The 24,739-nt window shown below is 41.6% G+C and overlaps 2 protein-coding genes across 9 annotated transcripts; both read right to left on the bottom strand.

The window, feature by feature from the left end:
• Window positions 1-864: 864 nt before the first annotated feature.
• LOC122876243 (transmembrane protein 233) lies at window positions 865-2,962 on the bottom strand. 2 transcript variants are annotated; one of them, XM_044196303.1, is made up of 3 exons: window positions 2,622-2,962; window positions 1,455-1,550; window positions 865-1,337 (listed from the first exon to the last, which is right to left on the bottom strand). In XM_044196303.1, the coding sequence occupies exons 1-3, from the start codon at window positions 2,778-2,780 to the stop codon at window positions 1,326-1,328; spliced, it is 267 nt and encodes an 88-aa protein (XP_044052238.1). In that variant the 5' UTR covers window positions 2,781-2,962; the 3' UTR covers window positions 865-1,325. The 2 variants fall into 2 exon arrangements, with proteins under 2 accessions (XP_044052238.1, XP_044052237.1); XM_044196302.1 differs by having other exon boundaries at window positions 871-1,337; window positions 1,416-1,550; window positions 2,622-2,953.
• A 400-nt stretch (window positions 2,963-3,362) lies between these two features.
• On the bottom strand, window positions 3,363-23,749 carry msi1b (musashi RNA binding protein 1b). Of its 7 annotated transcripts, none has more exons than XM_044196529.1 (16): window positions 23,457-23,748; window positions 23,106-23,146; window positions 22,487-22,568; window positions 22,256-22,340; window positions 16,963-17,004; window positions 14,866-14,958; window positions 11,642-11,690; window positions 11,087-11,169; window positions 10,881-10,998; window positions 10,059-10,112; window positions 9,680-9,760; window positions 7,858-7,914; window positions 7,415-7,477; window positions 6,113-6,267; window positions 5,206-5,251; window positions 3,363-5,102 (listed from the first exon to the last, which is right to left on the bottom strand). In XM_044196529.1, exons 1-15 carry the CDS (start codon window positions 23,711-23,713, stop codon window positions 5,210-5,212), a joined length of 1,302 nt encoding a protein of 433 aa, XP_044052464.1. In that variant the 5' UTR covers window positions 23,714-23,748; the 3' UTR covers window positions 3,363-5,102; window positions 5,206-5,209. The 7 variants fall into 7 exon arrangements, with proteins under 7 accessions (XP_044052464.1, XP_044052458.1, XP_044052460.1 ...); XM_044196523.1 differs by having other exon boundaries at window positions 10,890-10,998; window positions 23,457-23,746; XM_044196525.1 differs by lacking the exon at window positions 7,858-7,914 and having other exon boundaries at window positions 23,457-23,749.
• Between the last annotated feature and the right edge of the window lie 990 nt (window positions 23,750-24,739).

Genomic DNA, 24,739 nt, shown 5'->3' with positions numbered 1-24,739 from the left:
GACAGTTGATGAGTTGGCAGTATGGGCCTCTGCTTGACATTTCCACTTCATCCTCATTACATTTTCGGGGCTTTCCCACACAAATCCAGCAGCTTTTCCTGTCGTCTCATCCAGCTCACTAGCAGGTGCTGATCAGTTGACACGTCTGCTCCTCCTTTCACATGAGTGTCCAAGACACATGGCTGCAGTTCCACAGTACAACTACAAGGTTGATCATCAATCTTTGTGTTCTGGTACCAAACAGTTTCCTTTGCTGAACATGGTGGGCACCAGACAGAGAGGCTGGGTGCACCACTAACATTTTTCAGGTGCTGGCCAGTGGCCACAAGGCACAAGTCAAAAACAGAGGAAAAGGAGGATCACACACTTTTAGTGCAGATGCTTCCAGGGTCACGGGGAGGTACAAACCCTCATAAGTTGGTGATGAAACTTTAATTTTCTCTGTAGTTAGTGTACTGGGTCACTGCGCAGCCTGAAGATTAAATGCTCTATTTTAAGCCTTGTAACAGTGTTAATATTACATATCAGAGTACACGATCCCTCAGACTCAACAAATTGCAACAGGCATCAAAGATGGGTGTGAACTGAGGTCAGCTGGTGAAGCAGAGTGGGTATCATGAAACCCACCCACCACTATTGCTCAATATTTTGTCTTATTGTTGTTGTATCATACTATTTATTGCATTGCACATTTTGGTCAGCTTAAGTTATGAAATCTGCATTTCTGAACTAGTTTTCATTTCACCTAAAGAAATATGAGCATGTGTCATTTTTTTCAAAACACTAATATTTAACTTTCAGATGAAACTCCCTTTTCAATCATATTCCTTTTACAGTTCTTGGATTGTTTACCAGACCATTTTTTGTGAAAGTAAAACTTTTTATTTTACATTTTTATGGCCACAACATGTACAATAAAACAGAGTAATATTTCAAAGATATTTCTCTGCTTGCAATTGCCAATGTTAAATCACATTTTATCAGTTCTCAGTTATCAATAGCTACAGTAAACATTAAGATATAAAGGATGTTGTCAAACAGTCCATTATAGGCCTTTAGTTACAAAAAAGCCCCATGTTTCATCAGTGAAAGTACTGGTAGGGGCCTCTTTCATAGAGACATATGCATAACTGTCAAAAGTTTTATTGCAATATCATTTACACAACAGCTGAAACCAAGAAGTATTCAGCAGTAAAGTGAGACTGCCAACTCTTGCAAAACCTCCAGAGCTGCTGAAGCAAAGCAGAGCTCCTTCTGCATCCCATGGAGCGGATATCTCCGTGACACCTCTTCTCTACTTCCACCTCCTCTTCCTCCTCAAGAGGTCAAACCACATGCTGTGGAGAAAAAAAGATACTTGAAATCTTTCTATCCTATTGTTGATGTTTTGCATCATTGATCTGGCGCGTTCATACCGTAGTAAAGTGCACAACGGTGTACGCAGTGATGCTCACAAGGCCAATGATAAAAGAAACAATCCCTAGGTGGAGAGCTTTCCGACCCAGCCGCTTGGAGCCGTCATAGTCCTCTTCATCGTAGCTCTTTTGGGCCTATCGGGTGAGTGAAAGGTCAAATTCAATTTTAAGACATTTGAATCCCACTAAGGCAGCAGTGCCAATGATGTACATGCTCAAGGTGTACATGTAAGGTTCTTTGGATAGGCATGTACTGTGAAGAAGGAACTAGTCCCACCCTCTGTGTCGATAAGGCAATAAACCCCATAGTAGCAAGTTACACATGACCTAGGCATGTGTCTTTCTTGGGAATCTGTGCTGAACATTTAGAGAGAAATGATTCCCCGCCCTGCACCTGCCTTTCTTGTTATCTCTAATTCATATTTGTATTGAAGCCAATGTCCTCAGCACTGAGAAACAGTGGATTGCTGTGCCCACAAGCCTCATCTTGTTACTCACAGCTACAAAGATGCAACAGCTGCTGTTGGCACATCGACTCAACACAACTCTGTCTCCCCTCAGACAGCTCAAAGACTTGAGACGAACCTAAATGTGTTGCTCCGATCTAATCGGCAAATGAGGAACATTTATGTACCAGATACCAGAAAGCTGCAGGAAAGGTTTCCTCTCATTGAAACACAGATGGGGTAAATTCTTTGCGTAGAACATTACAGTAAGCAGTTATGAACATGGTTTGGCACTTGCATAGTCCATAAACTGGAAGCGTATTTGATCTGAGCACACATTAGTAGAAGTGTTTGTTAATTAGGTGGACGTGCAACTCAGAGAATTGGAGAGGCTATTTCTGTATCTTTTTAGATTAAGTGCAAATATAAGTAATTTGTAGCAATACATGTTTGCTGCTTGATCAGTAAGTAGACAAACCACATAAATGACAATTAAGTGTTAATGTATTATATATCTAGAGCTCTGACATGTATTAACCATCATCCCACACTGTCCTTGGTGTTTTTTTCCACTCTCTCACTCTCTTCTCCAATCTACGTATCCATATGCTATGACACGTGTTGAATGATCTTCATGCACTGCCTGCAAATAACTAAACCTTATAAAAAACACCACTTGAAGTATCTTACCCTGTAACTATTTATAAATAGTAACCATGCGTGTCCAGAAACCCCAAACCTTCAGCATTGTATGACTCACCAACACAGAGAAAACCAGCGCCACAATATTGATGGGCCATGCAGGGCAGAAACAGGTGAACATGGTGAGACAGAGGTAGTTCCTCAGAGGGGGGATCTCCTGAGCCTCCCTGTTCTTCAGGACGTCAGCGCTCCCGTCCAGCGAGGGCTTGGTGTTCATGACCGGCTCCCTCGAGGCAGTAAAAGCAGAGAGGCGAGGCAACGGAGCTGAGACACTGGGAGAGTGGAGGTGGAGGCAAGGGAGGGGAGGCAGTGGAGCAGTGATGATGGAAGAGAGAAATCAGCCAGCAGAGAGAGATGAGAGGGACGCAGAGGCAGGCTGCTGAAAAGTCTAAGCAGACTGAAGACTCAGGCCAGCAGACAGACTGAGGGAAGAAACAATGTCAGGAAAAGGAAGTGTAGGAAAACAAAAGACAGAAAGTCATTTTACTGGTTCATATAGCTTAGAGAAAGTATTGTAACTTAGTACAAATTTATAATAATTATTACAAATTTATAGTAAATTAGTATACATTTCTAGCAATTCACCGCAAAATTATATAATTTGGAACAAAATGTATAGTAATGTAGTAAAACAAATGACAAGTAAATATTGTGAGAAAAAAATGGCTTGACAAATGTGAAAAGTATTTTTATCTTTTAGCCAAATTTGCATTTCTGTTAAGCTCATAGGGGTCATTATGTGCAAAAAAAAAAGTCAAATGGGACACATAAATGGAATGTTTTAAAATAATTTATTAGGAATTTTTAAAAAGTTTTTTTTTTCAAAGGAATAAACATGACAGGAAAAGAAAATCAGAAAATGTTACAGTGTTGACAAGATTGTTATTTTTCAGTGAAAACAGCATCAAAGTATGAACTACCATGGTAGCCCACAGCAGTGTGAGCGAGTGTATCAAAATGTAAAACCTGGTACTCTGTAGATGAGAGTGATTTGTTCTTAAGCTAACATTCAGAGGAAAACATGTGATCGGCCAGTGCAACATCCTAATAGCTCTGAACATAATTGTTTTGGTCTAAAAATAGCTGTCACATTGCTACAGTCTGTGACCTCCAGTGGGTATGCAGTGATGGGGGGGGGGCAGGTAAACAAGAGTTAATAAGATCCCCCCCTTCCTGTTGAAAAAGCCACCTTTCTAAAAGGTTCAACCATCCACACCTTGACATAGATGTTAATGTAATAACAAAAAAAGTCAGATTAAAATTTCACATTTGCAACTGAGGTACCATCCCCCCATAAAACAGCACATGGCACATTGGAGACCAATGTGTATAAAACCATGACACGCTCACGCAAACATCAACACAACTTGCAGAGTGATTCAGTCATAACAGTGTTAAGTGTGCATGACTGCGCCTGCATACTAGTCCTTCATTTTCCTTCACAAACAATCATCACATATTGAAAATCACAGTTAAAACAACAATATGACAAAGTAAGAAAACAGCTTGTTTTTTTGCCTCTCCCGATAGAGGAGCATTTTCACACCCATACATCCCCACAAGTAAAGTGTTGTTCCAGACTCAGCCTCTCTCCTGCCGATCTCAAAGCTGAAAGTGTTTCAACTCTGAGGCAGCCTTTAAATGCAGTAACAGAATCAAATGACACATCCTTTATAAATGCCTGGAGAGGAATACAGTATATGGCTGGCCTAACATTGACAGACTGACTGAAACATACTGAAATGTTCTTGACCTCCATGTGAAATGTAACAGTCAAGCTTTCCAACACATAAGGATTGATGAAAGAACCAATAGTACCATTTCTCCAAAAGCCTCCCACCTCCCAGACACAAAAATTAGCGGAGCCCCCGCAGAAACCAGAGTCATATTTACAATATTTTACAAAATTGTACAGCTCATGTAGACCTATTATGTAACTGTGACTAATGACCTTTGTCGTCTGACCATTATTAGTGTAACAAGTCTTTGTTAAAAACCTACCAAGATATACACTTTGTGACACATTTTCAAGAAATAGTATTAATCACAAATGTTTTGTTAAAATTCAGTATGAACTAGTGACAAATATACAGTTTTCCAGTACAAATTACAGCTCCTGACCTTCAAACAAGCTTCACTTGGACATTTTTCTCCTCTTATCTCAGAGAGATCAGATTCAGAGGTCAAATAACCCAATAAAACACAGCCAAAACAGATAAAGAAACAACACAGCCTTCACAAAAAACAGCAAGGTGAAACATAACAACAGAAAAAAACACTAAAAATACAGCATCTGTATGTGTTGCTATTACATGTAGTGATAAACCTTTTCACTCCTTTTATGAACTTTTTCTTCTTTTTTTTCTCAGGAGGTGGAGTTTAGTGAGGCGTCAGTAGGGTTGGCTGGGTTCAGGCTGACACCAGGGTGGAGGGGTGAAGGTTCAGCTGCCCCAGCCAGAGAGGTGGACTGGACCGAGACAGGCCAGATCAGCTCCAAAGCAGCTTCAACTCCTTCCAGCTCTCAGTCTACAGCTCGGCACTGACACAAAACACACCTGGATTACTCACAGGTTAGTCAGAATGAAACAGTCTTATACGTTAGGTTTAAAACAAGATGACGACTAGCAAGAAGACTGACTTACGCTCTCAGTGGTAGCCGTTAGTGAAGGCCGTGGCGATCAAAGGGCCCTGTAGGAGCAAGCATACAAGTTTCAAGTTCACAATTTGTTCTCAGCCTGAAGACTTTCATTTCAACGATTCTAAAATCTGAATTCACTGATCATTCCCTTCTTTCAGGTTGAAGATGCTAATCAGCGAAGTGAGCTGCTGCAGTGTTTAGTTGGAAAGAATAACTGCACATCCTCAAGTCATGATGGCACACAGCTGAGAAACACAGGCACATCAATAAGTGGGTTTCCGTTCAACATCAGTATCAGTACCAGCAACTTCAAGGCCGCACTTTGGAATACTTGGATTAGTATCACTCTCTACCATATCTGTCTGTTAAACGTAATGCTGCAGCCAGCAGCTGGTTAGCTTAGCACAAAAATTGGAAACAGGGGAAACAGCTAGCCTGGCTCGGTCCAAAGGTAACAAACGCCGCCTACCAGAATCTCTAAAGCTCACTAATTACCATGTCATATCTTGTGTAAAAAGTGTAAAATTGCCGGTTTTGATTTACGGGGGTTTATGTGTCGGGGAATTTCTTGACTCCCTTCAGTGACTCCCTGAAGTCTCTGCTCCTGTGCTTGTGGGCAGATTTTGTCACATTTTTGACAGAGCCAGGCTAGCTGTTTTCCCCCTGATTTCCAGTCTTTATGCTAAGCTAAGCTAAGCTAATCAGCTGCTGGCTGTAGCTTCAATATTTAATGGACAGACATGAGAGTGGTATTGATCATCTCATCTAACTCATTTCTCAAAATGTTGAACTATTGCTTTAAAATTCCTCTGCTGCCCCAGAAAGCCCCCCAACCCCACCATAAAAACAGTATAGGAGTGAATGTTCCTGAATGTTCCTAAAATACGTGATCAGTAGAGAGGTTATCTCACCCCCAAACTATGGCTGAATCCAGTGCTTGGGGCAGGGCTTGCAGCGCTGAGGTAACTGCTGACAGCCGACTCCTGACTGGCTGTTCCATAAAGGTCTGCCATCGGTCCTGGGCTGCTTGTACCTAAAAATCCAGCTGAGCGAGACGGGTTGGAGCCTAAAAGTAACATAAAAAAAACAACAATGTAACATTTTACCTGCTAAAACATCCACTTTGTCAAAATTAAGGCTTGAGGGCTTGTTACTTCAATTAAATAAATTTCAGGTAGATACTTTACAAACATTAATTGTACATTTTCTTATATAAAATTCCTCTAATCTGATTTCTTTATATGTGAAAGATCATACATATCCCCCTTTTTACATTGGCTATAATCTTGATAATATTTTTATATAATATTTTTTATAATAACAATGGATCCAATGACTAAGTGTAGTGTGAAAGGTGTCACACTGTAGTGACAAACAAGCTCATTGTTTTGGTTTTACAGCACTTTTACTGTTTTGGTTCACTCTCACCGCTCTCATCAGCGTTGTTTTAAGCCGCAGCAGGCAGCTGTTTTCAGCAAAAAAGCTCTAAAAACTGACATTGCTTGCCCAGCACCAAATGGCTGACAGACAAAGTTAGCGACTAGCTGGTGAACATAGTGGAGCATTTAACAGCTAAAGAACCAGATATTTCCCTCAGGAGTTGGTGGAGACCAACAATGGAGCTAAAAGGAAAGCTAACATTGGAGATATATTATTGTTAGGTGGCCAGAAACATGACTCCAAATGAATGATAATGTTGCTTCGTATCTGCTGGATGTGTAAATACGCAACTATTTGCTAATAAGCTCACCCATTTTATCAACTTAAAAGGTGACAATACAGTTTATCCGTGTTGTCTTTACAGCTTGATTCCGCTGCCCCCAAGTGGCCAAAAATCAATCATTTCAGGTTTAAATTACTTTTCTGAGAAAGTTTTATATTTATTATTATATTTCATTATATTTATTTTTCGTTCAGCTTTTTTCTCATGGCGACAATGTCAGAGCGATTCTGTTTAAGTAGGATATGCCAGGGGGACTAACATCGTAACATCAAGGAGCATCAAGTTGCTATACTAAATTAGATGGGCTGAAAAGTTTAATGATTTTTAAAATTACTGAAGTGAAGTTCTGTTGAATTCCGTAACTCATGAACCGTATATCATATACCCTTAATTTCACATATTCAGATGTATGAAAAAATAAAATAGAATTTTATTTAGGACTTAGCATTACCATGATTAGAAAAAAAGAAGGCTTTTTCAATATTCATACCTCTAACTACTGCTGCTGCTGCCGCTGCTGCTGCCATTGGTCCATATGCTGTGAGAGGAATGGCTAAAGAGACAGAAAAGAAATGTTTTGGTATGCAAACATATAATAACTAATAACATAACTTAAAAGTCTCTCACTCCAGTGACCCCAGGAACTTTCTGAAAATTTCAACCAAGTCTTGTGAATACAAGGAAGTAGAAGTAAAAACAGTCAATGACAGTAATGCTATTAAGAGGGGTTGATGAGGTCACTGGAGGGAGCCGTTAAAGTGAACAATAAAACCTTCCTCATTACTGTCAGCAATCCTGCCTTCAGATAGAGACCGAGGAGGACTGACAAACACAAACATGCAAACCAAAGAGTGATCAGGTGTTGATGCTAACGTGGCATGTAGCAGACTGACAACATGCTGCTTGTAAAGTCCAGAGGAGGGACTGACTGACCTGTGAGCTCAGGGGGGTGGGGTGAAGTCAGAAGGGGAGTCCTCTCTAAGTGGAACTCTAAAACAGAAACATCAGAGTGCTGTTGAGACACACACCACCACCGCCAGCAAGGAGAACACACACACACACACACACAGGCAGGGAAACACCTCAGAGGTGAGGACAGGAGGTATGGAGAGTACATATAGGCACACACAGGGTTTGAGGAATGCAAACAGGAATTAAAGCATGGAAGAACGTTTTATGATCCATTAAGTGGTGTTAAAATCATTACAGAATAGCAAGAAATACAGCAAATGTTACAGTTTCGTCACACAAACTAATAACTTCAATTCAAGAGTGCGCTTTGATTTCATCAATATGTAAAACATCTAATTTCAACATCGAATTAACTCCCAGATTAACTTCACACACTCCAGTGAAATACACTGCCATGCTAACAAGCACGCACGCGTGCACGCACACACACACACACACACACACATGCACACACACACACACACGCACGCACGCACGCACACACACACACACACACACACACACACACGCTAAGTAGATGCAATTCCACTCCCTGATATTTACAAGCAGCCATTTACACTCACAGTGTTTCACTTGCTTCTATGGAAACATGTTTGTATTTGTGACAGTGTGTCTACTGTCAGTTCACACAACTACACAGGCTACAGTTTATCAATTCATAAGAGCATTGACACCAAAATCATCCTTTTTTCACTTCAAAAGAGCTACACTACATTTAACAACGTTTTGACTTGCTGCTCAGGGAATGAATTTATATTTAGCCACGTGCCGTCCCTGGCTATATGGATGGCACTGTCTGTCCACCACGTTGGTCCAGACTGAAATATTTCCACAACTATTAGATGGACTGCCTTGAAATTTTGTAAAGACATCATGTTTCCAACAAGGTGACTCCTACTGACTGGTGAGCCCCTGACTTTTCCTCTAGCGCCACCATGAGGTTTTTTGTTATGAGTGAAATATCTTGACAACTATTGGATGGATTGCTGTGATATTTGCTACAGATATTCAAGGTCTCTGGAGGATCAATTCTAATGACTGCAGTGATCCTCTGTTTTTTTCCTCAGGTCATAATTTCAATGTGTCCAATACTTTGGTTTATGACTAAATACTTGCAAAACTAATCACATTCCTCAGCTGTACATTTTGTTTAGTGCTAATTAGCAAATGTTACCAAGCTAACATGCTCAACTATGATGGTGAACCTTCTGAACATGGCCTGCAAAACACCAGCATGTTAGCATTGTCAGTGTCAGCATGTTAGCATGCTGATATTAGTATTTAGCTCAAAGCATTGCTGTGTCTAAGCACAGCCACAAACAGCTGCTAGCATGATTGTAAACTATTTTTAAATGTACAGTTGCCCACCACACGTCCCATGGAAACAAGGAAAGCAGTCCCTGGTAGCTTACAAGATTATGTTTTTTTAACATCATAATTTGTATAAAATTGTTCAGGCAACAACTGGAAGACTTTGCTGCAAGTCAGTGAAGGTTATTTAACTTTAGAGCAAGCACAAATTGCCATATTTATTTATTTCGATAATGTTGATTCCCTTCAATCACTAAATGTAGTGTATGTTTGAGTGTGTATAGGCTACAAGGGACACAAGGATGATTTTAGTGTCTGTTCTTCCATTGTATTACATGAGTCAAACTCTTAAGAAATGTCCTTTTATGTCTCACCCATCACCATGCATCTACAATGATGAACACTTGAACACTTGCACCTGCTAACTAACTATGGCTGTGTGTATCAAGAGCAGAAAGTGTGCTGTGATTACCAGGGAACTGGTAGGTATATCCAGGAGTGATGCCAGCATAGCTCCGACTGGTGTAAGTGGCTGTCTGGAAGCCTGGATAACCTGTGGAAACAAAATCACTGTTAACATCCGGATCAATGCGGTCACCAAGAACGAGAGGTGCACAGGGCGGTTGCCGTGGTGATGATAATGACACACATGGTATGTGAAAAACATTTGACAGTGCAAACCAGAATCAGTGAGGTGTTTAAAGGAAATACTTGACACAAACAAGAGTAACAGGTGTGTGGTTGTGCTGCCCCCTAACAGTGAAGCCTGGTACAGTCTGTGACATGCAGGTGGGTGATATTCTACACCTGTGGGCTGGATTTCTTCACAAGGACAGGACTGAGCAGCTTACTGTCTTTGTCTTCTGTTTCACTCTCAGCAGTGCACATTACACAGGGATTTAGAACTGACCTCAGAAAAACATTCAGACGGACAACAATAATGTTATCTATTACGAGCACCACAAAGTACCACAACTAATTAAAAAATAATAATTCAAAGTGTGGTGGTAGTATATCCCCTAACCTACACTGTCTAAATCAAAGCTCTGAAATACTGAAGAAAAAGGTGCCGTTCTCAGACTGAACAGTAGGTGGTAGCATCGTTGTGGCAAGTTTAGCTTCAGATGCACAAACACATCCTGACTACTGTAAGTACAATACGAATCTGTTAATGAGTTCGCTCCACTGTAGAGAATAATGTTCAAGGCAATGAGAAGACCAGAAATGTTAATTTCATTCGACTAATTTTAGACCTGAGGTTCAGTTTATTCGTCATGGAAAGTAATACTGTAAAATGTGGCGGGAGCTTTCCAAAGTTCTCATTAAAATATGAAATTAAAACTTTGATAACAAGCGTGAAACAAGCATTCCTTATGACTGGAATGTATCTGGCTAATTAGTAGTTTGAATATGTTTAGTTGCAGGTATTTACAAGTTAAAAAAGTAAATTTTTTGGGGGGGGGGTTTCACTTCTAAAAACTAAAGGTCTAGATAATCAAGGCTGCACGGTGGAGAGTTGTGAGCAGAGTCAAGCAGCCCAGTTAAGTGGTCAGCTTTCTCCCCACGAGGCACCATGTGACCTTTAAGGCAACTGCGGCCTTAGTACAGGAATAGTTATTGTCAGGTTCATGTGTGCAGCCACATCCTTCCTGTCCTAATCAATACTACCTTACCCAGCATACCAATGCCCAGCATGAAGGCGTCCATTCCATAGGGCATCACACGAGAGCGCCCCCTGGCTGAGCCCGTGGGGGACATCACCTCCTTGGGCTGAGCTTTCTTACACTCCACCTGTTTCCAGACAACAGACAAATCAGTACTTCTAGTTTCTAAATAACATGGTGGTATTAGAGCCTTGTTCACAAATCAAGCTGCTCACCATTTTATTGTTGATCTCGTGGAAGTGGATCTCGCAGACTTTCTCCACCACATCCTCGTTCTCAAATGTCACAAATCCAAACCCTGGAGAGGACAAGGCAAGTTTATGAGTAGAAAAAATTCACGCAGTATGGTGGATTCAGACAGTAGGCCTTTCTGCTCAGCTAACAGTCTCCAGTAATCAGTGCTGTAATAGCCGCTTAACACATTTGCCCTCCTTCCCCCTTTTCAATGCTGCTATTCTGCACTCATCCTTTCTTCCCTCCCTTCCTGGCCAGAAGGCCCGGGCAAAGCTGGTAGGCTGTCATAATCGATCAGTCCCAGGGTGGGGAGGAGGTGCTTAAGAAAGGCTTTATCCTGATCCAGATTAACGGACTGGCTAATTAGACTAGCCCCATTCGTCTCCTCCAGCTCAGCCCACAGGAAGGAGGACCGTGGGGGTGTGGGGGGGATCAATAGATACCCTGGAAGGACTGGAGGAAGAGCAGTGTATTGACGAAGAGAAGGAGAGATGTAGGGAATGAACGAACATAGAGAGGGGTCAGTCCAGTCTCACCTCTGTGTCTGTTGGTGGTCTTGTCGAACATGAGCATGGCATCGTCGACCTGGGGGGAGACAACACAGTTTTTTAGGCGGCGCTCTCTCTCTTGCCACGCGACATATTGCCTGACCTCAGCCCTTCTCAAGTTCTGCAGGGAGGCTCAGCAACAGATGGACAGAAAGGAGGGGGAAGAGGGAGGGGACTGGAGACGAGCGACAGGTTACAAAGAGGAGGCCGAGGGGGCAACGACAGGAAAATATGAAGGAATACTGTACAACAAGCCCTGCTGCTGTATATAACTAACAGACATAATGGGTGGCATGAAAAGTTGGAAGTTGTGTTTGCTGCTAAACTGCCCCGGTCACAATCCTTCTCACAGAGAGCCCATAATCTGCCGCCTTTCTCCCCTCCAAAGTTTGACATTCCCATGGCAACTGTACAAAAAGTCCATATAAAAGGACTCGAGCCAACATCAAATATGCTTTATGAATAGTGGGAGAGTGCCAGTGAGACAAAGAGGGCAGCAAAGAGAGAAACACTGACACACAAAAAATGAAAAAAGTAGCCAGTCACAAGCAGAAAGGTGAATCCTGTGGGCAGGTGGAGACTCGATGAGAGGGGAGAGCTGATAGCGAGAGGAATAGTGACAGGTGGAGATATGTTGAAAGAGAGCACAGAGAGTTCTGTAAGAGAGAGAAAGAAAAAAAAAGATTGGGTCAAAGTGGAAAGGGAGGAGAAAGAAGAGACAAAGGGAGAGGGAGAGGGAGAACAAAGAGGCCTAGAGGCTTTGTTTGTTGGCACAGTCAGCCATAATTCCTCCTCCTCTTCTCCCTTTGACCTCTCCCTACGGCCCAGCCTCCCTTTATAGAGCAGAGACACAGGTGTCTATGCTACACACACACACACACACAGTTTCTTATGTCAAAGTTGGCCTACTCTTTCTCACTCTCTGCTGTTTTTTCTCCCCCTCTCGCTTATCACAAGCTGACATGATTATACTCCAGTCTGCACACGGAGGTCCAAATAAACATTTGGTATATTAATCTGTGCTCTTGGTCTATAATAAGTTTACTGGATATGGTCCACTGAACAATTTGTCATAGTCACATAGCACTAGCACACAGTGTGAGCGAGTGTGTGTGTGTGTGTGTGTGTGTGGACCCCCAAGGGCAGTTTGCCTACAGAAAGGTCAAAGGTGAGTGAGGAGTGTCAGTGTGAAAGGGGACCTGTTACTCTGATGCCTCTCAAGTCACTGCTTCCTTGCAGGCTGACATTTGCTCAGCGCCTGCAACATGTTCGACTCTCTATCTCTGTCAAAACACTCTTTATTTTTGCCATTTAGCTGACACTTTTATCCAAGAGGCCTGACAGTAGAGACTCCTCAGATTGCCAACATTTTAAACCATCAATTGTAAGGAGAGCAAGGGTCAGTAACACCGCAACACCCAGAGCACACTTGATTCATGCTATAATTCTAAATTCGAGCTGGCACTAAAAACCTTAACTTAACAAGGCAAACACACAGGAACCTATACAATCCCAACGTGAACTGAAACCACGCACGGCCGCCCTGGAGGACACAATCAAAACATCACAACAACGCCTGCGGTTCCCGTTAAACACCGCAAACTGAGTTAATTGCACTTCATTGCTTGATATTTCAAACACTGGGCATTTTAATGGCGTACTGCCGGACAATATTCCCTCTTATCCCTTTTTTTCCCATCTCTCATCTTCCCTGTTATCCCCTGCCCATCCCTCTCCACGCTCCTTTGTCCTCACCAGGACGGGACACAAAAGGTCCAGTGAGGCAGTCTAATCAGGAACTTCCATGGATGGCTGGAGCCTACATTTCACTGTCCATCCCTCGATATCTCTCTCGGCAAAATTCATCTAGACGTTATGATTGAGGAGGGAGCACAGGGAAACTCGAGGCCAAACCTTTGGCGCTGAAAATAAAGTCAGAAATGCAGAGGCTAAAACGGAGTCTTCACACTTGACTTGACTTAAAAGGTTCAAGGGCTTGAGGTGCAGCTTGTCCACCTGCAATTTGCTGAAAAAAGTTTATATAATTTGTTTATTATCTAATTTGTTTTTTGCACAAGATCAAAAAAAAAGTCACACGGCACTTCAATCACACATATTATTGATGGTCAGAAGACACATTTAGGAGTACAAACAATCCAGAAACTTTTAGTATGCAGATAACTTCTGAACAAACTAACAAAATATTTGTCTAGCTTTGTACAGAGGCATAATGGCCCCCATAACCCCCCCCCCAATCTTTGCCCCAGTTCCCTCTCTTATGCCTCCGCAAACCTCTCTCAATCAGGCCCTCCCTCCCTTGTCGGTGCCTTTGTCAGCCCATCATCTATTCTCTGCCTCTTGTCTCTGAGAGTCCTCAGAATATAAGAACTTGGACAAAACTTTATATGGAAATATTAAATAACACAAACATATGCATTAAGAAAATGAAGGCTGCGTGATAAGTTTGCATCTTTTTTAGATTAGTCGACTTGTATTTATTGTTACTAAACTCCTGAGTTGACCCCCACCCACCGCACTCACACACACTCAAGCTAACACCCCCCCAAACACCACCTCATCCCTCCTCCTTCAGAACAAAACCCCTTACCCACAGAATTACTTGGGGACAATAGGCAAGCCAGGTCACCACGGTAACGGGCCAGGAGGGGGTTGTGGGTAGGAGCAGCTGTTACATCAGATTAATTCAGATTCTGATAATCCCTCCTCCTTCCTCACCATCACCACACACTCACTACAAAACTTTTCTCCCCCCTCCCTCCTCTCTCTCTCTCTCTCCTTGCTCCCTCTTCTAGTCCCCCGAACTTCGCCTGCTGCTCCCGGAGCCTCTCAGCCTCGTTATTTTTCCCTTCCTACCCTCTCCAAGCGTTTTCTCTCCCTCCTTTCTCGCCCTCCTCCTCCTCCTCGCAGTAACCCCTTCCCTTCCAGGCGGTCGCTCGACTCCAAGTGAAGTTTTTCTCAGAGAATTTGTGGTGAATCAGACTCGGCTGAGCTGGTGGGATGTGGTACTACGGGTTTCTAAGCTGTTGATTTGTTTCTGCACTAATGCCAACAAGACAAACTTATGTGAATCCATAAGAAATGACAAAGAAATCCTTATTTCGATTCTGATCAATGTTGCTGATATTCCGTCTAACAAATTCACCACAGCATGACGTCCCGACGACTCTAACACTCTCTTAAACATCACTCACCTTCCCAAACTGGTCAAAGTACTGTTTCACATCCTCGATGGTTGTGTTCACTGACAGGCCTCCCACAAAGATCTTCTTGGTTCGAGTCACTAACTGTAAGAGGAGGAAAGGCACTGATGAACAAATGTTTTGTACTGACTGTCTGTTATCCTCTTGTACATTTTTAATTAAATGACATATCGATTAAAATAGCAGTTCAAAAGGGCATGGCTTGTATTTTGTCCTAAAAGATACTGTAAATGTTATAGTAATTACATACAATTGTAGATCATTCTATTACTTTAATACTTTGAAATAAAACTACTGTATTATTAGTGTCAAATGTAGCCAAATGTACATTACTCAGTAACACACCAGTGTTCATTTGTACGGTTGCTGTAATTGTAACTACACTAAAAACAGAAAAAGAAATTGTTTTAAGAAATATAATTATAGATAGACTTTTCTCACCACTGACCCCAAAATTACAATCACAATGGTCATTACCCCCTTGTTAAAAGCTAATTCACAGGAGAAATAGCAGGAAACTTCACTCTCTTTAGGTGGAATCTAAACTTGCAAAAGGATGATAAAAACTTTGGCCATTTTGTAATTTTCTGATCACTGAAAATGGAATTAAATGTTAGTGAAGATGAAGCCATGAGTTCAAGAGGTGTAACAACAAAGTCCTAGAAAAATGATCTGAAGGAACTACTGCTCTCAATAAATAATAAAAGTATATGTTTTTGAGGTAGTAAAAACACTGAGTAATGTATTGTTTTAAGCAATTAAATGAAAAGTGTTTTTACAGCAGTTACTATTCATTTATCTGTAAAACATGTTATCTATCATTTCTTAATGTTACCTACATCTGTTTCGTGTGTGACGTTTGCTGACTTACAGCGCACACAATCTCTGAATAAAAAGCCCTGTTTCCTGTGCCGGACACAAAGCCAAACCTGGGTGCAGCAAACACTTGGCACCTGTAATTATTTTGGTCTTTTGCATTACTTCCACTTTCTTTCATAGCTTTTTGTGACCAGAGAGTAAAATGAGTTTGCTCAGTCACACAATGGGGAAGACAAGCAGCACAGTTTTCAATCAGTGGCTATATATACCTAGGTGATATTATACTTTATAATCTAAATGTCTTGCTGTTAGGTGACTGTGAGTGGATACAATTTTCTTAGAATTTACTGAGGAATCAGATACGAAGAAACAAGTTGTCAGCTAGTCTTAAACCCATTAACACTGGACGTGTGTCTGTGATCCATTACAATATTACTAACAACTACTAACAATACACAGTGTACAGTAAATACAATTTTCTGTCAGTAAGCATACAAGAAATACCTGTTTTGTGCTAACAGGATAATACAAGCTGTGTATAAGAGCAAGTCAAACTGTAACATTAGAACATTATTGCAAAATCTAATTTAAATATTTTTCTCCCAAGAATGTATTAGTTTCATTGTTTTCTGTGCTCTCTGCAAGAGCCACCTCTTTTATCCAGCTATGATTCATTCTTTCATTCCCACTTTGCATTGCATTATGGGACGATACATGTGCATGAACATTACATTCAAAAATGAAGCAATTTCAGTGATTGTATAGTTAATTTTAACATTTTAGTCTTGTGAACACACTTTGCACTTTTTGCAGCTGGGACACATAATGGGTCACCAGCGCCAATGCAACAACCCAAAAAAACCAAACTTGTTGCAAAATGGCAAATCTGTTGTGTTAAAGTAAACATTATAAGGCTACACACAGATCTCCCTGTACTCGTTACCAGTATTCCTCCATGCCTCATTAAGCTGTCCTTTCTATTTCACACGTGTTGTTGTTAACGGAAGAGACAAACTGGCTAAGATCAGGACAAAGCGTTCTTGAAATACAATACAGACGTTTAGGCAGGTTTAACAATAATGAGTGTCTCTAAAGTTGCGAACTGTTTTTGCTAACACATGATCACATAACAGTTCAGTGATGTCAGCGCTGCTTGTGTTTATCAGATTACGAGGCATTAGCCCCGATAACAGACAGAAACGCTCAACACACACTAACCTGCTGCAAACAATGCACGCACGACTAACACAAGGAGATGGTTTGACTTACCTTGGGCTGAGCTCTGCGAGGGAATGCAACCTTTGGATCGATCTACAGGAGAGAATACAGAAAAAACAGAGCTGGTTAGTGTTGTCATGCTACAGGTGAACCAGCAACCTGTTGCCGTTCCCTTGGTGTACTCTGACATCACACCCTCATCTTTGGTTCTTTAACGACTCATCAGTGAAGGTGTAATATATCCATGTTATCCTCCTCTTGGCCTAGCACAATGTATTCACCAATCCTAAATGAAAGCAATGATGTCAAAGACACGTGGTTTTTTTTGTGTTCTTTTTTTAAGGCTTGTCATTCTCGGGCCTCACTGTGCGGGAAAACAGAATGACACCATTTATAATTGTGAAGGAAAATGTGGATGAAGTTGACGGCAAATGCACAGTATGTTCTCAAATCAACACACTCTAAGATCAAAAGATGGTGACGTTTTCTCATTATAACCTGCTTCAGTCTGAACATAGTGCTGTCAGTTGTTGGTGTGTGTGTGCGTGTATGTGCCTGTCTGAATGCCTGTGTGTACATGTGTGTACTAGCGACGTAGTGGTAGATGACATAAAAGGAGAATAAATATGACGTTCAGTTGGTGATGATAAATTTAAATTATTTATCCATTGAAGGGTCACTTCACAGAAATTACAACAACAAAAAACAAACACTTTCCTCTAGTCGTATCTAGTTGCAGATAGTTTTGGATTTATTTACCCAGGTTCTGAGAGATCAGCAATTACAAATTATGTTTAAAAAAAATTCAACATCTCTTTCCAGAAACAATGTCGCTGTTACTCTGAGTTATCCACAAAACACACTGGCAACAGTTTTCATAGTAACTTGAAAGTAGTTCAAATGAAAACTGTTCAGTGAGGTCTGTGTAACTGTAACATTGTTTCTGGAAAGACATGCTGCTGTAGAATTTGTCATTTTCTTTAATGTGTCCACCACAAATTACATTTCATTGACTTCCTTTGCATTGATATGAAGGCAAAAATCTTAAAGACAGATACTCAAAACCTGGCAAGGAAAACCAAAACTACCTACTTGGGTAGTTTCCTCCAGGTGTAAGTGAGATAATGTTCTTTTCATCGTTGAAACAATCCTTTAAAACACCCTATCTTCATAGAACTTCCTGTACATCCGTTTGTGATGTTTACTCTGAAATACATATTAATATTATAATAAAAACAAGGACACAACGTTGTTTAAAAAATATGTGTAAGTGTGTGCGTGCAGCTGTGCTCAGGTGGAATGCCTGGGAATGTCCAGCGAACTCCTGCCTCTCGTCACCACCATGTGACATGTGATCTCCTGGAATCTCACACGGGCACTACAATCACAAACACACCTCACCTCGGCGAGGACAGCCCGAGCGGGAGGACAAGTGTGTCGGAAAGAGAGCGAGAGGACAGAGGAGGGAGAGGAAGACAGGACAGAGGAGAGGGAGCTGTCAATCAAACCACACCGACAGCAGATCCACCCAGTTTTGTTTGTTTGTGTTTGTTTGTTTTTGCCTCCCTCAGCTTTTGACGGAAGTGATGACAACAACAGGGGCCGATCATCATCCTGTACGCTTTTAGGTAGCTCCGGATCGTCCTCTACCCTGCAGTTCCTTACGTTTACACCCGGGAAAAAGGACCAGCTTAACTTTCTTAATCTTAACGCTACAACTACAAAAAAAACAAACAACAGAAATTGATACTGAACGTCACCAAGGTTAAGATTGGAGAGAGAACCACACCATGCCACGAGGATGCAATCATAGTCAGGCTGTAAAATTGGAATTTGAGACCTCTATATTAGTCTATGCTGGTCTAAAAGAGCTAGAGAACAACTAGACTACTCCACACTGTACTGCAGTTACACTAACAGATGGTGAGACAGTACAGCGCTAAGATTAGTCCGTAACCATGAGAGGGTAGAGTTGAACTACAGTAGAGAGCTAGAGCCTCTATGGTAAACCACATGCGTTTACCAGAGTAAGGGTAACAGTGTTGTTTCTACTTGAATAAGAGTTGACATCACCGCAAGTTTTTTTTTAAACTTTTGTTTCCTCTTTTGTTCTAGAGAGCAGAGTGAGAAGACTATAGGCTAAGACTGGAGGATCAGATGCAGAGTCTACTGTTTAGTTTCTATGGTGGCTAGACTACTCTGATAGTCACCTCCGGTCACCAACCCTCCTGATGTCCAACACTCCTGTGCACATTCAAAAACAAACAGACACACACACACAAACAAACAAAATCAAACACATGGCAGCACACAGCACATCCGTGGGGAGGAAATTCTGGACATTAAACAGATAAAGTGGCTGTATAAATGAAATTGGTTTGTTTCGTGGGAAACAAAATGTTGATCATAGACAAGTCAAGAGATGTATTTAAAGTCCTCCTCGGCTTAAAAATGCGTTTTGCTTATTGTTACTTCACCTGGATGTTTGAGCTTCACTGTGCAGATGTATGCGCAGAGTGTAACACTAAAAAGCTAATTTCACATTCATCTGCTGGAGGGGGGAAGCTTCTCTGTACTTACCTAAAATCTGAGTTTAAGACGTTTAGGTACGAGCTTGATTTAGTGACATCACAACTAGTTTGGCAGTGGAAACTTGAAACCTCCAGCGCACATGCACTGAGAATGGCATTTTTTCTTTTGTAAAGTATCAGACATCTTGTGTCCAGCAGTTAAACTTTTGAAACATAAAATATTTACATATTCATAGATTCTGGATTTTTCAATGAGAGAGAAGAAGCAGCTATAATTTTGAGATTTTTTAATGAGGTAATTTACCTTTTTGTGTAAAAAAACATCAGACACAAAATATTATTCCAAGCATAGTGTTTTATATGTCATAAAACATGTCTGGAGGGGATCTTGGACTTAAAAAACCCACTTTCTCCCATATAAAAGACATGTGAAGTTACTTGAAGTTGTCAGGGGCCTAACCTCTCCGCACTCACAGCAAGGTAACAGGGAAGAAGCTGAACGTAATTCCAAGAGAGGTTTATGAAATCAGGGCAATCCCCTTTGACCAACTACATCCCGGCTATGCAACAGTTGGCCGAGCGCGCTGCCTGTCACAGTCTGAGCTGGGAACACACTTAACGCAACATGCAGATTGGGCAGCACTCAACATCTCTGAGGAACAACTCAAGCTTGTTGACTCCAATCCTATTAGTTAGGAGAGCCATACTAATTACAAATGGGGTTATCCTGCCCCCCCCCCCCTTCCACTCAGGTCAGCATGGAAATGGTTAACGGTGGCCACAAATAAGCCTGATGCAACTCTGCAAAAGAGCTGTGTGACTTTGTTGTAAAACTCTCCGCTGTGCACCTCGGAGCTGCGACTGAATGGAAACTTTGTCCCACAAAGGTGCAGTCTGCATCGGCCGTCACTAACTTTACAGATAGCAGGAAGCTGGGAGGGCACCCAGAGGGGCAACTAACCGAGCAGCAGCTACATAAATCACAGTAAAACCTGCCTTCCTAAACTGGTCCAAACCGGGCCGCATCTGTCCTTCAACACAATAAGTACCAATAAATTCCTCTGCAGCACTGTATTTGCTCTTTAGCCTCTCGGCTGTGCAAAGCTCTGTTAATTCCAGTGCCGGAGCGGTTCAGTCGGTCACAGCATGGCACATTCTTTCTGTTGCCACTGGAGAACTTTTCTCTCCCCTCTCTAACAGGATAACCCGTTAGCATGAGAGAGAGGGAGAGGGGGGCAGGGTGAGCAGTCTAAAAGGACTACTCTACTCACCATCCAACCCCTGTGGCTGATCACTGAGCCCTCTCCACGCCAAACACACACTCTCTGAGGCTGCCACAGCCCCCCACCAATCGCCACCGACACACCCAACCGCCAGCCACAAGGGGCCCTGCCGCGGCCCACGAGGCTGCGCGGAGTTAACACATGCACAAGTTAAGAGGACAAACTCAAATTAAAAAAAGGAAATTGTCATCTCTGGAGTCTTCCATGAATAAACTTAATAAGTTGCTTATCAGAAGAGGCACGATGAGGATAAACAGTGAGTATCGTGACCTCCACTATCTGTGACTGTTTATGCTGTCTTGATTTCTGGTATCCTAGAAATGATTGTAAATGATGTGGATTATTATCTTCCTTTTTTGCTTTTGTGACAGAGCCATTCTTCAACTGTGAAGGGGGGGAGTCACTATGGAAACAAACCCCATGGCGAGTTAGTGGCGTCCAACCATGATGGCGCTACTTGTCATAGCTGTCGTGCCTGCAAGTGACACTATAGCAGTGGAGCACAGGGGAAACCAAAAACAAAATACAAAAAAGTAATTCAATTTGACTCCTCTATCAAACAACTTCAACCATTGCTAATTTTGGATTCTTAATAACAGAAGATTCTCATTTCCGTGTAACATTCTACAACAAACAACCTGCTTTATTTTCTTCTCCATTTCCTTCTTAAGCACCTCCACTTATCCTCCAAATATTTGAGAAGGTGCATCCCTCAGAACACAAAAGGGGAAAGAAGAAATAACCTCCCCTCATCTCAATACAGTGACTAACCCGCAGCCATCACCTCTCCCACAGAGGAGAGAGGCGGGGGCAGTGGTCCCTATGGCGACCAACCAGCCACATTGTTCCCAGACTGGCCCACATTCATTACTGACAAAAACGCACACACACACACACACACACACACACACACACACGCTGCAACACAGGTGATTAATACATTTTAAGTTACAATTCACACAGGTGAAAGGGCCTGAATGTGACTTCATCATCGCTACACTCTCAGTTTTATTCGTCCTGAGATCAACAGGAAGCTGTGGGGAGTTTGTTTGTTGCTGCTTTCACACCTTGATGGCTTCAGATTGCATTTACTGGTTCCATTGAGAAACTTTTTTGGGGGGGTCAATTCCACCCCTTGGGCCAGAAATTAAAGCAAAAAGAAAGTTTTGGTTCACTGTTCCTAGAGACCAAATCAAAGGTCGGCAGTGAGAGGAAACCTGTCAGGCCCCCCTTGTTTCTATGTAAATTGACACTGGGTAAGATTTTCTTGCCTGTTTGGCTGAAGAGCGAAGAGAGAGCACACTCTCCCAAGTGTCTCCACTATCGACTACTGACTTAATCGTGCTCACATCTGAGGTGTGGCAGCGGACACAGACATGGTTTGAGAAAAACATCAGCATAGTGGAACCTTAGTAAACATACTAAAATGTAGCAATGTTACGCCTCTCTAGCGGATTATTGGAAAATCCACTAATCAAACACTGAGCAATGGGATTAGCCAGTGGTGGGAAGTAAATACAGAGAACTCACTGTTTTTGAGTCCAACTCGTGCCTGGTTTGGGCCAAAACTTTATCCACGCCGGCCTGATCAACAAAGGTGACGAATCCAAACCCTCTGCAGACATCAGGGAGGGAGGACAAGGTATTAATGACACAGAAACTGATGTTGACATGTAATGATACGTTATGAGCAGGGAGGAATCACGGTGGTCAGATAAACTTTCAGCTCCGGCGGAGAAGCCGGGCTCACAGCTCCCTCACCTCGAGCGCTTAGTAACCGGATCTCGCATCACCATACACTCCTTCACCTCGCCGTACTTGCAGAAGTACTCCTTCAAACCCTCTGAGAAACAAAACAAGGTGGAGAGAAGACACATTAATTGATGAATCTTGTTAAAAAGAGGTTAACAAGAAATGACAACTTTTAAATAGAAAATTAGCACAGAGTTTGGCTACAGAGTCCAGCTTTTTCACTCTGCTGAGATTTCCCTCACCAAAGTTCATACATTTTTCAATTAAATGTGTCAAACATAAAATGACCTGTGATCAGGACTCCAAAAACGTAAAATTACATCATAATTCAAACTAAAATTCCTCATCTTATTACAAATGGAATAGTTTCATTTCACCCTTTTTAATGAGCTTTTTAAGAATCACTCTTTCATTCTATGGTAGTTCTGAATGGGCGCATTCATTCTGGAGCAGGATTCATATTCAAAACTCCAAAAGGAGAAAACAAATAAACAAATTCAATGTAAGCAAACAGAAATATTAAGAAATACAGCTTTTCAAATAAGTTTCTCTTAGTTCCATCTGATACATGCCAGGATTTTTAAACATAGTAGCATTTTATGAGAGCTGGTGGTGGAAAAAGATTTACCTTGTGTTGTTTGCCAGCTGAGTCCACCTATGAACATTTTGCTGTGGAAAAAAAAGAGAAAAAATATAATAAATGTACATATTCATTAAAGGAGGATTCAGTGAGTTTAACAGTTACGGGCTTCCACAGTAAGACAAACTTGTTATTGAAGTTTAGAAAGTGTAATCCTGGAGGTAAAGACAGAATTTTAGAGTGTATCATCTCAGATTTTACATGAAGGCTCGCCGTGTGGAGGTGTGTGAGTCTGGCTGCAGACCAGAGTCCTCTCGCAAATACCAGGTTTGTTTCTGAGGTGGGTGAGCAGAAGTAGGAAAGAGAGTTTTGTTTTTGAAAAATAAGTTTTTTCGTTACCAGGGATCGTGAGGGGAGTCCGTGGTGGACAGGCTGCTCTGGCTCCCTTCCGTCTCCATTCCGTGTCCTCGTTGTGCGTGAGTGAGTGCTGCGTGTGTCCGAGCCGAGCCGAGCCGTGCGGGAGAACAGGCGGAGAGTGAGTGAGAAGAACTGGGCGGGTTTGGCCCGGGGTGACAGAAAGGGGAGCGGGCCAGATGCAGGCTGGGACAGACTCCACCTCCTCCTCCACTCAGTCCCCGTTGCTGTCCCTCTCTCATCCCACCGCCGAGGCACGCGGCTCCAGCGTCAAGGCTGCAGCGATCAACCCACCGCTTCCGCTTCCGCCGTTCAAAATAAAAACCCGGTGGAGCAGCTGTGATCATATGGGCTTTCACAATCAGGGATGGGTAGTAGCCTACTTGTAAAGTCTTTACAGAGTAATGGAAACATAATGTATTGTGATTAGTGATATTTATGAAAAGTGAAAGGCAATACTGGATCAACTAAACTGCATGTGTATGAATGCCAGTGCATGAACAATTTAAAAAAAATCCGGGATTTGGCTATTTTATTCTTTATTGCTAAAATATTTAAAAGTAATATGGAAGTAATTAGCATCATGGAGTGCAGTCCTTTGAATTTCACTGTTAGCTTAAATGAGGTAACTAAATGTTATGAAACAATACAAGGTATCCAACCACTGCACATTCCCTCTCTGTCAGTCAATTAATAAAGACCTAAAACTAATTGCTTTCTGTTCTGATCTGTGGCTAGTAGTAGGCTAGTCTTTCCTTTATAACCTTTTAGTTCTGCACTCTGGCTGCATGCCTTCAAAATAAAAATGTCCTACATTGACAGTCTTTGGGATGAATTTATAGAACAAAAAATGCACCAAATTCCATATTATTGTCTGTCAAAGTTGGAGATATGACCAGCTTCAAATTAAGCACAATCGGAGTTAGTCTGTGTATTTTGGAAATGACAGAATCAAATTTCACATGATAAAAAATTAACAAGCAAAGTCACAGAGTTGTCCCATTCTCTTATATTCAGTGTAAAACAAATCCAATCAATTTAATTCAAAACATAATATATTACAAGTATATTATTTATAAAATATAGTTTATAAATATTTTGTACCAATAAAATATTCCTATGTGATAAAAAGTAGCTTTTTATGAGAAAAAAACGTAAAAAGAGCTTTAACTGACTGAAATGAAACATCACACTTGCAAAAAAGTCATACAGTGTCAAAAAACATCATGAAAGTTAATAAAACATCATAAAATCTATACCATAAGTAA

Source organism: Siniperca chuatsi, linkage group LG5, assembly GCF_020085105.1.
Source record: "Siniperca chuatsi isolate FFG_IHB_CAS linkage group LG5, ASM2008510v1, whole genome shotgun sequence".
Lineage (NCBI taxonomy): Eukaryota > Metazoa > Chordata > Actinopteri > Centrarchiformes > Sinipercidae > Siniperca > Siniperca chuatsi.
Note: the sequence above shows the minus strand (reverse complement) of the source record. Positions and strands in the feature narration are given on the sequence as shown.

Excerpts from the sequence above, each read along its gene's own strand:
- msi1b (XM_044196529.1), bottom strand. The coding sequence starts at position 23,713 with ATGAGAGAGGGACAGCAACGGGGACTGAGTGGAGGAGGAGGTGGAGTC. Across the intron at positions 11,691-14,865 it reads ACTTTGACCAGTTTGGGAAG|GTCGACGATGCCATGCTCAT; the intron begins GTGAGTGATGTT and ends GTCTCCCCCCAG. Across the intron at positions 7,915-9,679 it reads ATATACCTACCAGTTCCCTG|AGTTCCACTTAGAGAGGACT; the intron begins GTAATCACAGCA and ends TTTCTGTTTTAG.
- LOC122876243 (XM_044196302.1), bottom strand. The coding sequence starts at position 2,780 with ATGAACACCAAGCCCTCGCTGGACGGGAGCGCTGACGTCCTGAAGAAC. Across the intron at positions 1,551-2,621 it reads CGCTGGTTTTCTCTGTGTTG|GCCCAAAAGAGCTACGATGA; the intron begins GTGAGTCATACA and ends CTCACCCGATAG.